This window comes from Mobula birostris, chromosome 17 (genome assembly GCF_030028105.1).
Source record: "Mobula birostris isolate sMobBir1 chromosome 17, sMobBir1.hap1, whole genome shotgun sequence".
NCBI lineage: Eukaryota > Metazoa > Chordata > Chondrichthyes > Myliobatiformes > Myliobatidae > Mobula > Mobula birostris.
Genome location: NC_092386.1, coordinates 37,708,400 through 37,720,596, shown reverse-complemented (window position 1 = coordinate 37,720,596; position 12,197 = coordinate 37,708,400). Strand labels below are relative to the sequence as shown.

General features: G+C 42.2%; 1 protein-coding gene across 4 annotated transcripts in view; it reads left to right on the top strand.

Moving 5' to 3' along the window:
• LOC140211620 (protein prune homolog 2-like) overlaps nucleotides 1-12,197 on the top strand; it is a 329,851-nt gene that overhangs the window by 301,711 nt on the left and 15,943 nt on the right. For all 4 annotated transcript variants that reach the window (XM_072281551.1, XM_072281550.1, XM_072281553.1 and 1 more), the window contains 2 exons: nucleotides 1,792-1,878; nucleotides 7,979-8,077. In XM_072281551.1, the coding sequence (XP_072137652.1) occupies nucleotides 1,792-1,878; nucleotides 7,979-8,077 (186 nt within the window). The remainder of the gene's footprint in view (nucleotides 1-1,791; nucleotides 1,879-7,978; nucleotides 8,078-12,197) is intronic.

The window sequence follows — 12,197 nt, the reverse complement described above, 5'->3', positions numbered from 1 at the left end:
AATGATGTCAAGTCTGGTTCATCCTTGGGAGCAATTTCCAAATGCCTGAAGGTACCACGTTCATCTGTACAAACAATAGTACTCAAGTATAAACAACATGGGACCACGCAGCCGTCATACCGCTCAGGAAAGAGACGCATTCTGTCTCCTAGAGATGAACGTACTTTGGCGTGAAAAGTGCAAATCAATCCCAGAACAACAGCAAAGGACCCTGTGAAGATGCTGGAGAAAACAGGTTGACAAGTATCTATATCCACAGTAAAACGAGTCCTATATCCACATAACGTGAAAGGCTGATCAGCAAGGAAGGAGCCACTGCTCCAAAACCGCCATAAAAATGCCAGACTACAGTTTGCAAGTGCACATGGGGACAAAAATTTTACTTTTTGGAGAAATATCATCTGGTCTGATGAAACAAAAATTGAACTGTTCGGCCATAATGACCATCATTATGTTTGGAGGAAAAAGGGTGAGGCTTGCAAGCCAAAGAACACCATCCCAACCGTGAAACATGGGGGTGGCAGCATCATGTTGTGGAGGTGCTTTGCTGCAGGAGGGACTGGTGCACTTCACAAAATAGATGGCATCATGAGGAAGGAAAATTATGTGGATATATTGAAGCAACATCTCAAGACATCAGCCTGGAAGTTAAAGCTCGGTCACAAATGGGTCTTCCAAATGGACAATGACCCCAGGCATACCTCCAAAGTTGTGGCAAAATTGCTTAAGGACAACAAAGTCAAGGTATTGGAGTGGCCATCACTCAGCCCTGACCTCAGTCCGATAGAAAGTTTGTGGACAGAACTGAAAAAGCGTGTGTGAGCAAGGAGGCCTACAAACCTGACTCAGTCACACCAGTTCTGTCTGGAGGAATGGAAAAAAATTCCAGCAACTTACTGTGAGAAGTTTGTGGAAGGCTACCAAAACATTTGACCCAGGTTAAACAATTTAAAGGCAATGCTACCAAATACTAACAAAGTGTGTGTAAACATCTGACCCACTGGGAAAGTGATGAAAGAAATAAAGCTGAAATAAATCATTCTCTCTACTATTATTCTGACATTTCACATTCTTAAAATAAAGTAGTGATCCTAACTGACCTAATACAGGGAATGTTTTCTCGGATTAAATGTCAGGAATTTTGAAAAACTGAGTTTAAATGTATTTGGCTGAGGTGTATGTAAACTTCTGACTTCAACTGTATTCTAGTCCCACCCTTGTTAAAAAATCTCCTAAATTTCCAATATGCTTACACTTGTATTCCACTGTTTAAATTTTAGAAATAAATCCGTTTTTTGTTTTCCATATTTATATGAAAAGTGTTTGTGCATTGTGTCAGTCAGCAAATTGTGAATATAATTCAGTACAGTTAAAGGAAATGATTTGAATGTCCTTTCTGAATGTTAGTAATGTAAAGGAAGAAAAACAGAGTAATAATTATTTGAAACAGTGAAGTGTTATTTTATTACTTTTCTGGCACGTGGCCAAGTGGTTAAGGCATCGGTCTAGTGATCTGAAGGTCGCTAGTTCAAGCCTCAGCTGAGGCAGCGTGTTGTGTCCTTGAGCAAGGCACTTAACCACACATTGCTCTGCGATGACACCGGTGCCAAGCTGTATTGGCCCTAGTGCCCCTCCCTTGGACAACATCGGTGGCATGGAGAGGGGAGACTTGCAGCATGGGCATCTGCCGGTCTTCCATACAACCTTGCCCAGGCCTGCACCCTGGAAACCTTCCAAGGCGCAAATTCATGGTTTCACAAGACTAACGGATGCCTATTTCTTAAAATACAGGTTGAGGAAGAATTTGAAATCATTTATAATTGTGCACCCATCATGGTTTATCAGGACAATACTTGCTGTGACTCGGCCTTTTATTAGGTAAGTGATGACGTTCCACTCCACATTTTAAGGAGCCTAGGAATATTGGGTGTATAAGTGATGTAATGATGCCTACCCTGAAAAGTTTAAATCTTTCCGTCAGTCCCGCCAAAAGGTCTCAGCCCAAAATGTCGACCTCATTTTTTTCCTTAGATGCTGCCTGGCCTGCTGAGTTCCTCCAGCATTTTGTGTATGTTGCTTGGAATTCCAGACTCGGCAGATTTTCTCTTGTTAACGATGTGCCAACAGCTTCCACCTTGTATTGATAGAGAAGCAGGATTAGGCCCATGTGGCAGCTCTGCTAGCCAGTAAAATCAGCACCAATTCCTGCAACACCCTGCTAACTCAACCCAAAAAATCACCTGTTTGTTCCTCTTCTCTTTTTTTTTCTGAACCAATCCTCATCAAGTGTTGTACTCTAATTTTATCTAATAATCTCATGTATGCCACGTCACTTAAATGCCTTCTGAAAGTCCAGTACATATTATTTGCATTTTCTTTCTGATTAATACATCAAAAATAAAAGCATAATTTCCTGTTCATAAATCCATATTAACTCTGCCCAATTCTGTGATTAGTTTCTAAGTCCTGGAAGTATCTAGCAGGTTAAGCAGCATTCTGTGGAAAGAAAAGCAGGATCAGTGTTTCAGATCAGTGGCTTTCACCAGAAATGGAGAATTGAGAATAGTATCATTTTTAATTCTGTAATCCAATATTATTTAATACGGTTTCCTGTTTTGGAAAAAAAAACAAGCGTGACATTTAACAGATGCACTAGAAAGCACCTGGATGAGATTTGCTTACTGCAAACACATTGAAGCTTCGAGAATGTACTCATGTTTTAAAAAATCCTCCATGTTGTCAGGGAGCTCTTGAATAACTTTGATTATACAGTTAAATAATTTATTATAATAAAATAAAATGAATTTTATGCAAACATTATTCAGTGTATAATAATTTTGAGTGCGGAGTTTTCTTGGAGTAGAAAGTGCCTGCAGTCACCTCCCAGCTACCTTCTAAATGTATTCTTACCATGAGCAGGTACCTGGCATTGGACATTTATAAGCTGATTAGTGAGAGATATAGTACAGAAATGTGCTCTTTCGGTCTACTTCGTTCGTGCCGACTGCAATGTACATCTACACTAATCCCATTTGCCCACATTAGGCCCATATATTGCTATGCTTTTTTTTACCATTTACCATGTAAGTACAATTTAAATGTAATTGTTTCTGCCTCTACCCATCATCTCTGGAAGCTCATTCCACAAAATTCCCACTCTGTTTGTGGAAGAATTTATCTCTTGGATCGCCCTTATTTTTCCCCCTCTCAACTTAAACCTTTGTCCTCTGATTCTAGACCCCACTGCCCTGTTATAAAGACTCCTGAGTTTCTGCCCTGTCTATACACCTCGTAATGTTATAAATCTTTATGAGGTCACTCCTCGGCCTCCTGGATTCTAGAGAGAATTAAACGAGCCTATCTAAACTGTCCTAATGAATAATTGCTGCACTCTTTATTGCTGCCACATCTATCCTGTAATGTGGCAACCAGAACAGTACTCAATGCTCCAGATGCAGTCTAATCAATGTTTTGTTCTGATACAACATAACAAACCAAACTTATAATCCATGCCTTGGCCTATGAAGGAAAGCCAAATGCATTTTTCACTACCCTGTCTGTCAGTGTGAATGCTTTTTGGGAGCAATGGATTTAAATGTCAAGTCTCCCTACATATCAATGCTCCTAAGGGTCTTGACACTTACTGTATATTTCCTACCCAAATTTAACTTCCTGGAGTGCAGTATCTGACACTTATCTAGATTAAATTCCATCTGCCAACACTTTTCCAGCTGTCCTATGCCTCCTCACAGGCATTAGTGCTTTGTTAACCTGTGCTGGCCATCACATAGCTTGAACATTGTAAACATACATAGTGGCAGGCAAAACGACCATTTGATCCTGACCTATCTTTCAATGTATGATCTAGATCCTCAACCTCTCTTTTCTGTCTATTTCCCAGATCCCTCCTTTCTCTTCAAGCAGAAGAACATTCGTAACCCTTGGGGCTTCAGAATTTCCCATTGTCTCAGCTCTGTGTGTAAGGGGAGTGGGGGAACACCCTCATTCCTTTATCCTAAAACTGCTAGTTTAAAGCCCTTCAGCCAGTTGGGACGAGGGGTGGAGGGGAGGTGAGAAATGGCCACGAGCATTTTGCCAAGCCCTGTCAGAACTTTATACTTCCAGATTTTGATATTCCTTTCACAAAAACATGTGATCAAACCATATTGCAGACTAAAATAGTCCTGTCAGGAATGGAAATGTTATTCTTTGAAAATGTTGATAAGGTGTATGGAGATGAAAGAAGATCTATGTGATGGGGGGGGGGAGCTTTGGGGTTTTAAAATTGAACTGTCATTCATTCTTTGGGGCACTCCTCTGTTTTCGTGGATGTTTGCGAAGAAAAAGAATTTCAGGATGTATATTGTACACATTTCTCTGACATTAAATAGAAACATAGAAAACCTACAGCACAATACATGCCTTTCGGCCCCAATGCTGTGCCGAATATGTACTTACTTTAGAAATTACCTAGGGTTACCCATAGCCCTCTATTTTTATAAGCTCCATGTACCTATCCAGGAGTCTCTTAAAAAAAATGTATCATTTCTGCCTCCACCACCATTGCCCGCAGCCCATTCCATGCACTCACCACTGTCTACGTAAAAAAACTTACCCCGACATCTCCTCTGTACCTACTTCCAAGCGCCTTAAAACTGTGACCTCTCGTGCTAGTATTTCAGCCCTGGGAAAAAGCCTCTGACAATCCACACGATCAATGCCCCACAACATCTTATACACCTCTATCAAGTCACCCCTCATCCTCAGCTGCTCCAAGGAGAAAAGGCTGAGTTCACTCAACCTATTCTCAAAAGGTATGCTCCCCAATCCAGGCAACATTCTTGTAAATCTCCTCTGCACCCTTTCTATAGTTTCCACATCCTTCCTGTAGTGAGGTGACCAGAACAGTACTCCAAGTGGGGTCTGACCAGGGTCCTATATAGCTGTAACATTACCTCTCAGCTCTTAAGCTCAATCCCACAGTTGATGATGGCCAATGCATCGTATGCCTTCTTAACCACAGAGTCAACCTGTGCAGCAGCTTTGAGTGTCCTGTGGACTCGGACCCCAAGATCCCTCTAATCCTCCACACTGCCAAGAGTCTTACCATTAATACTATATTCTGCCATCATATTTGACCTACCAAAATGAACCACCTCACGCTTATCTGGGTTGAACTCCATCTGCCACTTCTCAGCTCAGTTTTGCATCCTATCAATGTCCCGCTGTAGCCTCTGACAGCGCTCCACACTATCCATAACACCCCCAACCTTTGTGTCATCAGCAAATTTACTAACCCATCCTTCCACTTCTTTATCCAGGTCATTTCTAAAGATCACGAAGCATAGGGGTCCCAGAACAGATCCCTGAGGCACACCACTGGTCACTGACCTCCATTGTAGAATATGACCCTTCTACAACCACTCTTTGCCTTCAGTGGGCAAGCCAGTTCTGGATCCACAAAGCAAGGATCTTGGATCCCATGCCTCCTTACTTTCTCAATAAGCCTTGCAATGTGGTACCTTATCAAATGCCTTGCTGAAATCCACTTGCACAAAATCTACTGCTCTATCCTCATCAATGTATTTAGTCACATCCTCAAAAAATTCAATCAGGCTCGTAACGCACAACCTGCCTTTGACAAAGCCATACTGACTATGCCTCATCATATTATAAATCCTGCCTGTCAGGATCTTTCCCATCAACTTACCAACCACTGAAGTAAGACTCACTGGTCTATAATTTCCTGGGCTATCTCTATTGTACCTATTGAATATTCTTTATAATGTCAGGGGGAGTTTCTCAGCCTTGGGCATTTCTCTTGGTAGGAGAATTTCTTCAGGAATGTGTAGGTCATTATTTAGACATACAGCACACTAACAGGCCCTTCCAGTACATTCCACGCCAGCTAGTTACACCCATGTGACCAGTTAACCCACTAACCTGTCCGTCTTTGGAATGTAGAAGGAAATCAAAGCACTCAGAGGAAATCTATGTGGTTATGGGGATGGGGAAAATATTTTTAAAAAAACTCCTTACAGACAGTGGCAGGAATTGAACCTGGCTCGCTGGTGCTGTAAACATACTCTGTATGCTACCATGCCAACCCTTCAATATAGCTAATTTTCCATTTGATCACAGGAAATGGATGCTAAATTTTAGAGCACAAAAGGCACGTAATTTGCATTCAGATATGCAGGTCACAATCTTTCTTTTCCCTGTCTGTATCACCTCACCTAAATTACTGATTTTATTTTTGAAATTACTTATAAATGGATTAATTTGAAGTGGAGCTAGTGATCATTTAGCATCAATCCTAGTCTACACCAGCTGTCCAGCATTTGTGATGATCACCAATACTTATTAAAAGTAGAGCAGAAGATACATGCAGATGGGGTTCCTACACTGCAGCTGCAGTGAAAGTAAAAGGTGATTTTTTTTTGAGGTACAGCATGGAATAGGCCCTTACCGCCCTCTGGCTCAGCAGTCCCCTGACTTAACCCTAGTCCAATCATGGGACAAATCACAATGACCAATTAACCTACCAATGACTAATTAACATCTTTGGACAGTGGGAGGAAACTGGAGCACCCAGAGGAAACCCATGCGGTCACAGGGAGAACGTACAAATTCCTTATAGACAGCAGTGCAAAATGAACCCGGGTCACCTGTACTGCAACATGCTACGCTACCAGTCCTTGGTGGTCCAAGTGATTGGCTATAGTGTGTTCCTGAGATATTTTGCTGGTTTTGTTCACTAAAGTGCCTTTTAAAAAAATTTGATTGACCCCTGCAGGAGAAGCTTCAAGTCATAATTCCGAATGGGAATACTATTCCTCTTGGCTTATTCAGAAGAGGATGAAACCTTTCTGGAGATCAGGGCAGGTTGGAATAATCCTGATACCATATCGTCTCTTGAGCTTCTCCTAGTAAGAATGCTCCAACCCTAAGTGGGTATCATGGTAGTGTAGTGGTTAGTGTGACACTTGAGGATCAGAGTTCAATTCCAGTGTCCTCTGTAAGAAGGTTGTACAGTCTCCCCTTGACCATGTAGATGGCATGGATCATTGGGCTGGAAGCGCCTGTTCTATGCTGTATCTCTAAATATGACTATGCTGTATCTCTAAATATGATTATGATTATGAAGGCACGGAGTCCTCTTTTATTGTCATTTAGTAATGCATGCATTAAGAAATAATACATTATTTCCTCCGGTGTGACTTCACAAAACACAGGACAAACCAAGACTGAAAAAACAGACAAAACTACATAATTATAACATATAGTTACTAACAGTGTAACAATACCATAACCTGATGAAGAAGTCCATGAGCACAGTAAAGTTCAAAGTATCTCAAATGTCCCACATCTCACGCTGACAGGAGAAGGAAGAAAAAATCTCCCTGCCATGCCGACCACAATCCGACTCTGAATCATCCGAAAACTTCGAGCTCTGATCAGCTGTCCGGCACTGAGTACTGAGCACCATCTCTGTCCGAACCATTCGACCTCCTTCTCGGTTGCCAAAAGCAGGCAAGGCCGGGGATTTTGAGGCCTACCCTCCGAAAGCCCCCGACCACACAGTAACAACAGCAGTGAATGGGCATTTCAGAAATTTCTCCGGATGTTCCTCTGTGCTTTCACGTCCATTCTCCATCAAATCAGAATTGTCCACGGCCCCTATTTAACAGATACAATATCATTTTTCACCGGAGAGCTGCGCACAAGCAGGCGCGCCGCCATCTTCTCCTCCCGATAAATAATAAATAAGTAAAATAAATGAAGAGTAAGAGTTTTTCATGCTTGTAAAATCTTAAGCTATTTGGAGTGTAAAAACGTTAGGCAAAAGAAACGTGCAGTTTAATGGATGTCTTGCCCAGTCAACAATGGATTCAGGAATTGTTTTATACAGATTGCTGGGTATTATTTATTATTGGGCATCAAAATATTTAAAAATGTGTGTCAAATTTTGTTTCAGTTCAAAGTTCAGCAGTAAGATAAAGTATGTCAGTTGCCTGGCTGAGCTGGAGGAGCTGATCCCCATGCAACATGTTCAGATACCAGACACTATAAGAAAGTAAGTAGTGAATTTCTCATTCGGAAGGTAATGGTGTTAGTCTTGAGGTTTTAAAAAAATTAATTTCCTATGTAGAATCAAATCTAATTATTTCTAAGGTTACCATAAACACCTTTATCATGTCACGGAGTGCAGATATATTTTGAGTATACATTTCAGAATCAATGTTGAATTAATGCAAAAATTTTAATGTAGAATGATGTCTTGCTTTTGTTGGGGAAATGTGCTTGGACTAGCTAAAGAAATATAAATTCGTATATGCAAGGATGTTACCTGGATTGGAGAGCATGTCCTATGAGAATAGGTTGAGTGAACTTGGCCTTTTCTCCTTGGAATGACAGAGGATGAGAGGTAACCTGATTGAGGTATATAAGATGATGAGAGGCATTAATCATACAGCCAGAGGCTTTTTCCCGGGGTTGAAATAACTAACACAAGGGGACATAGTTTTAAGGCGCTTGGAAGTAGGTACAAGGGGGATGTCAGAGGTAAGTTTTTCACACAGAGAGAGTGGTGGGTGCGTGGAATGCACTGCCAGCGAAGGTGGTAGAAGCAGATACAATAGGGTCTTTTAAAAGACTCTTAGATAGGTACATGGAACTTAGAAAAATATGCAGTAGGGAAATTCTAGGCAGTTTCTCCAGTTGGTTACATAGTTGACACAAAATTGTGGGCTGAAAGGCCTGTGATGGTCTGTAGATTTCTATGTTTCTATGTTCTGAATATACCCAGTCTATAAAACTATTCTTTATGAAAATTTGTCATATTTTTGCTATACCGTTCATATAAGAGCAAATTATCTTCCTTCTCTTTTATTGGTTTCTATTTTTTAAGCAGTATTGGTACAAACAAAATTATTGTTTTCTTTTCAATCTATTTGTGTGCATAGACAAATAAATAAATTGGTATTGGTTTTCTGTTTATGTACAATGAAGTTTGTTTTGCATACTGGTCATACAGATCGAATCATTACACAGTGCATTGAGCTAGAATCAGGTAAAACATTAAGAATGAAGTGTAAAAGCTATCAAAAAAGTGCAGTGCAAGTAAACAATAACGTGCAAGGTCATAACAAGATAGATTGTGAGACTGAGTCCATTTTAACGGGTAAGAACTCTGTTTAAGAGACTGGTAATGGCAGGATAAAAGTTGTCCTTGAGCCTGTGATCCGTCCTTTTAGCCATTTGTATCTTCTGCCTGATGGGAGAGGGAAGAAGAGGGAGTGTCTGGGGTTCGTGGGTGGGGTCTTTGATTATACAAGCTGCTTTACTGAGGCCTCCTTATGAGGTAGAAATGTCAGTAAGCCTGCTTGGCTCTGACATCAGTGTGGTTGCACCACGACAGCCTAGTGGTGATGTTCGCACCTAGGAACTTGAAGTTCTCAGCCCTTTCAAGCTCATTAATATTTTAATATTTTCAACAGAGGATTGATAATAAAAACAAGTATTTAGCTGCAGATGTTTTCATTCAATATCTCTCTCTTTTCCTTTATCAGAAATGCATTGTGATCATAAACACGAGGAAGTTGCAGATAGTGGAAATATACACAAAATGCTGAGGTAACTCAGCAGTCCAGGCAACATCCATGGCAATGAGTAAACAGTTGACATTTCAGGCCGAGACCTGTCTTCAGGATTATGAAGGAAGGGAGAAGTCACTAGAACAAAAAGGTGGGGGGAGGGGAAGGAGGCTAGCTGGAAGGTACTAGGTGAAGCCAGGTGGGTGGGAAAGGTCAAGGGCTGGAGAAGAAAGAATCTGATAGGAGAGGAGGGTGGACCATGGGAGAAAGGGAAGGAGGGGACCCGGGGGAAGTGACAGGTAGATGAGAAGAGGTGAAAGGTCAGATGGGGAGGAGTGGGGAATAGAGGAAGAGGAGGGTAGGGGGGGTAATTCTTTTGACCAGAAAGAGAAATTGATATTCATGCCCTCAGGTCAGAGGCTACCCAGACAGAATATAAAGTGTTGCTCCTCCACCCTGAGGGTGGCCTCATCTTGGCACAAGACGAGGCCATGGACCAACATTTTAGAATGGGAATGGAAATTGGAATTAAAATGTTTGGCTGTTGGGAAATCCTGCTTGTAGCAGATGGAGCAGAGGTGCTCGATGAAGTTGTCCCCCACTTTATGACTGGCCTCATCAACGTAGAGGAGGCAACATCGGGAGCACGGGACACAATAGATGACTCCAGCAGATTCACAGGTGAAGCATTGCCTCACCTGGAAGGACTGTTTGAGACCCTGAAAAGAGGTGAGGGAGGAGGTGTAGCACGTGGGGCGCGGAGGATGATGTGTTGGATGTGAAGGCTGGTGGGTGGTAGGTAAGGACAAGAGGAACTTTATCACTGTTACGGCAGCAGGCCCATTATCTCCAAATGATGGATAACCATGGGCACCGTCATGGGGCCCAGCTATGCCACCTCTCCATTGGCTATGTAGAACAGTCCAAGCTTGAAGCCTTTCCCGGTAATGCTCCCCACTCTTCTTCCACTACATTGATTGGTGCTGTTTCATGCACCTGCGCTGAGCTCGTCAATTTTACTAACTTCACCTCTAATTTCCACCTTGTCCTTAAACACACTTGGTCCAACTCCCTCCCCTTTATTGATCTCTTTGGAGAAAAACTCTGGTTCCCATAGTTATCTGGACTATACCTCTTCCCACCCTATCTTCAGGTAAAAATGCTATTCCCTTTTCTCAGTTCCTTTGCCCCCGCGGCATCAGTTCCCAGGACGTAGCTTTCCGTTCCAGGCCATCAGACATAACCCCCTTCTTCAAATAATGGGGTTCCTCTCCCTCCACTAATGATGCTGCTCTAACCCACATTTCCTCCATTTCCCGAACATCTGCGCTCAACCCATCCTCCTACTACTGTAACAGTGATAGAGTTCCTCTTGTCCTTCCCTACCATCCTCTCAGCCTTCGCATCACTTCCACCATCTCCAAGGGAGTTCTACCACTAGACCTCCCCTAACCCTGCTCATACACCTCCTCCCTCACCCCTATTCATGACCCTAAAGACTCCATCCAGGTGAGGCAATATTTCACCTGCTAATCCTGCTGGGGTTGTCTATTGTGTCTGGTGCTCCCAATGTGGTCGCCTCTGTATTTTTGAGCCCTGTCACAAATTGGGGGACCGCTTCATTGAGCACCTCCTCTTCATCCACCACAAACAGAAAACTTCCCGGTGGCCAAATATTTTAATTCCGATTGCCATTTCCGTTCTGACATAATGGTCCATGGCCTCCTCTTTTGCCAAGATGAAGCTACCCTCAGGGTGGAAGAGCAATGCCTTGTATACCATCTGGGTAACTTCCAACCTGATGGGATGAATATCAATTTCTCCTCCTGGTTAAAAATAATGCCCCCCCTTCCTCTATTCCCCACTCCCCACTGTAACCTTCCACCTCTTCTCAGCTACCTATCATTCCCCTTGGATCCCCTCTTCCTTCCCTTTCTCCTGTGGTCCACCTTCCTAACAGATTCCTTCTTCTCCAGCCCTTTACCTTTCCTATCCACCTGGCTTCACCTAGCACCTTCCAGCTAGCCTCGTTCTCTCCCCCAACGTTTTTATTCTGGCATTTTCCCTTTCCCTCTCAGTCCTTCTGAAGAAGGGTCCCGGTCCAAAACGTCAACTGTTTATGTATTTCCATAGATGCTGCCTGACCTGCTGAGCTCCTCCAGCATTTTGTGTGTGTTGCTTTGGATTATGATCATGATCAGAAAGAGTAAGTCAAGTTAAGTCAAGTTTATTGTCATTTAACTATATACATGTATATAATGTACATAACCATATAATGCATATCGAAACAAGAAAACATTTCTCCAAACCAGGTTGTAAAGCATGGTAGTACACATAACACACAATGACTTATGAAGGTTAGGATAAAATCTACAGATGAATCGCACAAATAACAAACTAAAGTACATAAATTAAATATTGTAAGGTATGGAACAGATTAACCACTGACACTTCAAATATAATGCAGCAGGGAGCTCAGAAGCCTCGTGGCCTGAGGGAAGAAATTGTTTCTCATCCTGACCATACTTATCTTTATGCATTGGAGTCTCCTACCTGATGGTAGAAAATCAAAGAGGATGTTGGATAGATGCATGGAATACT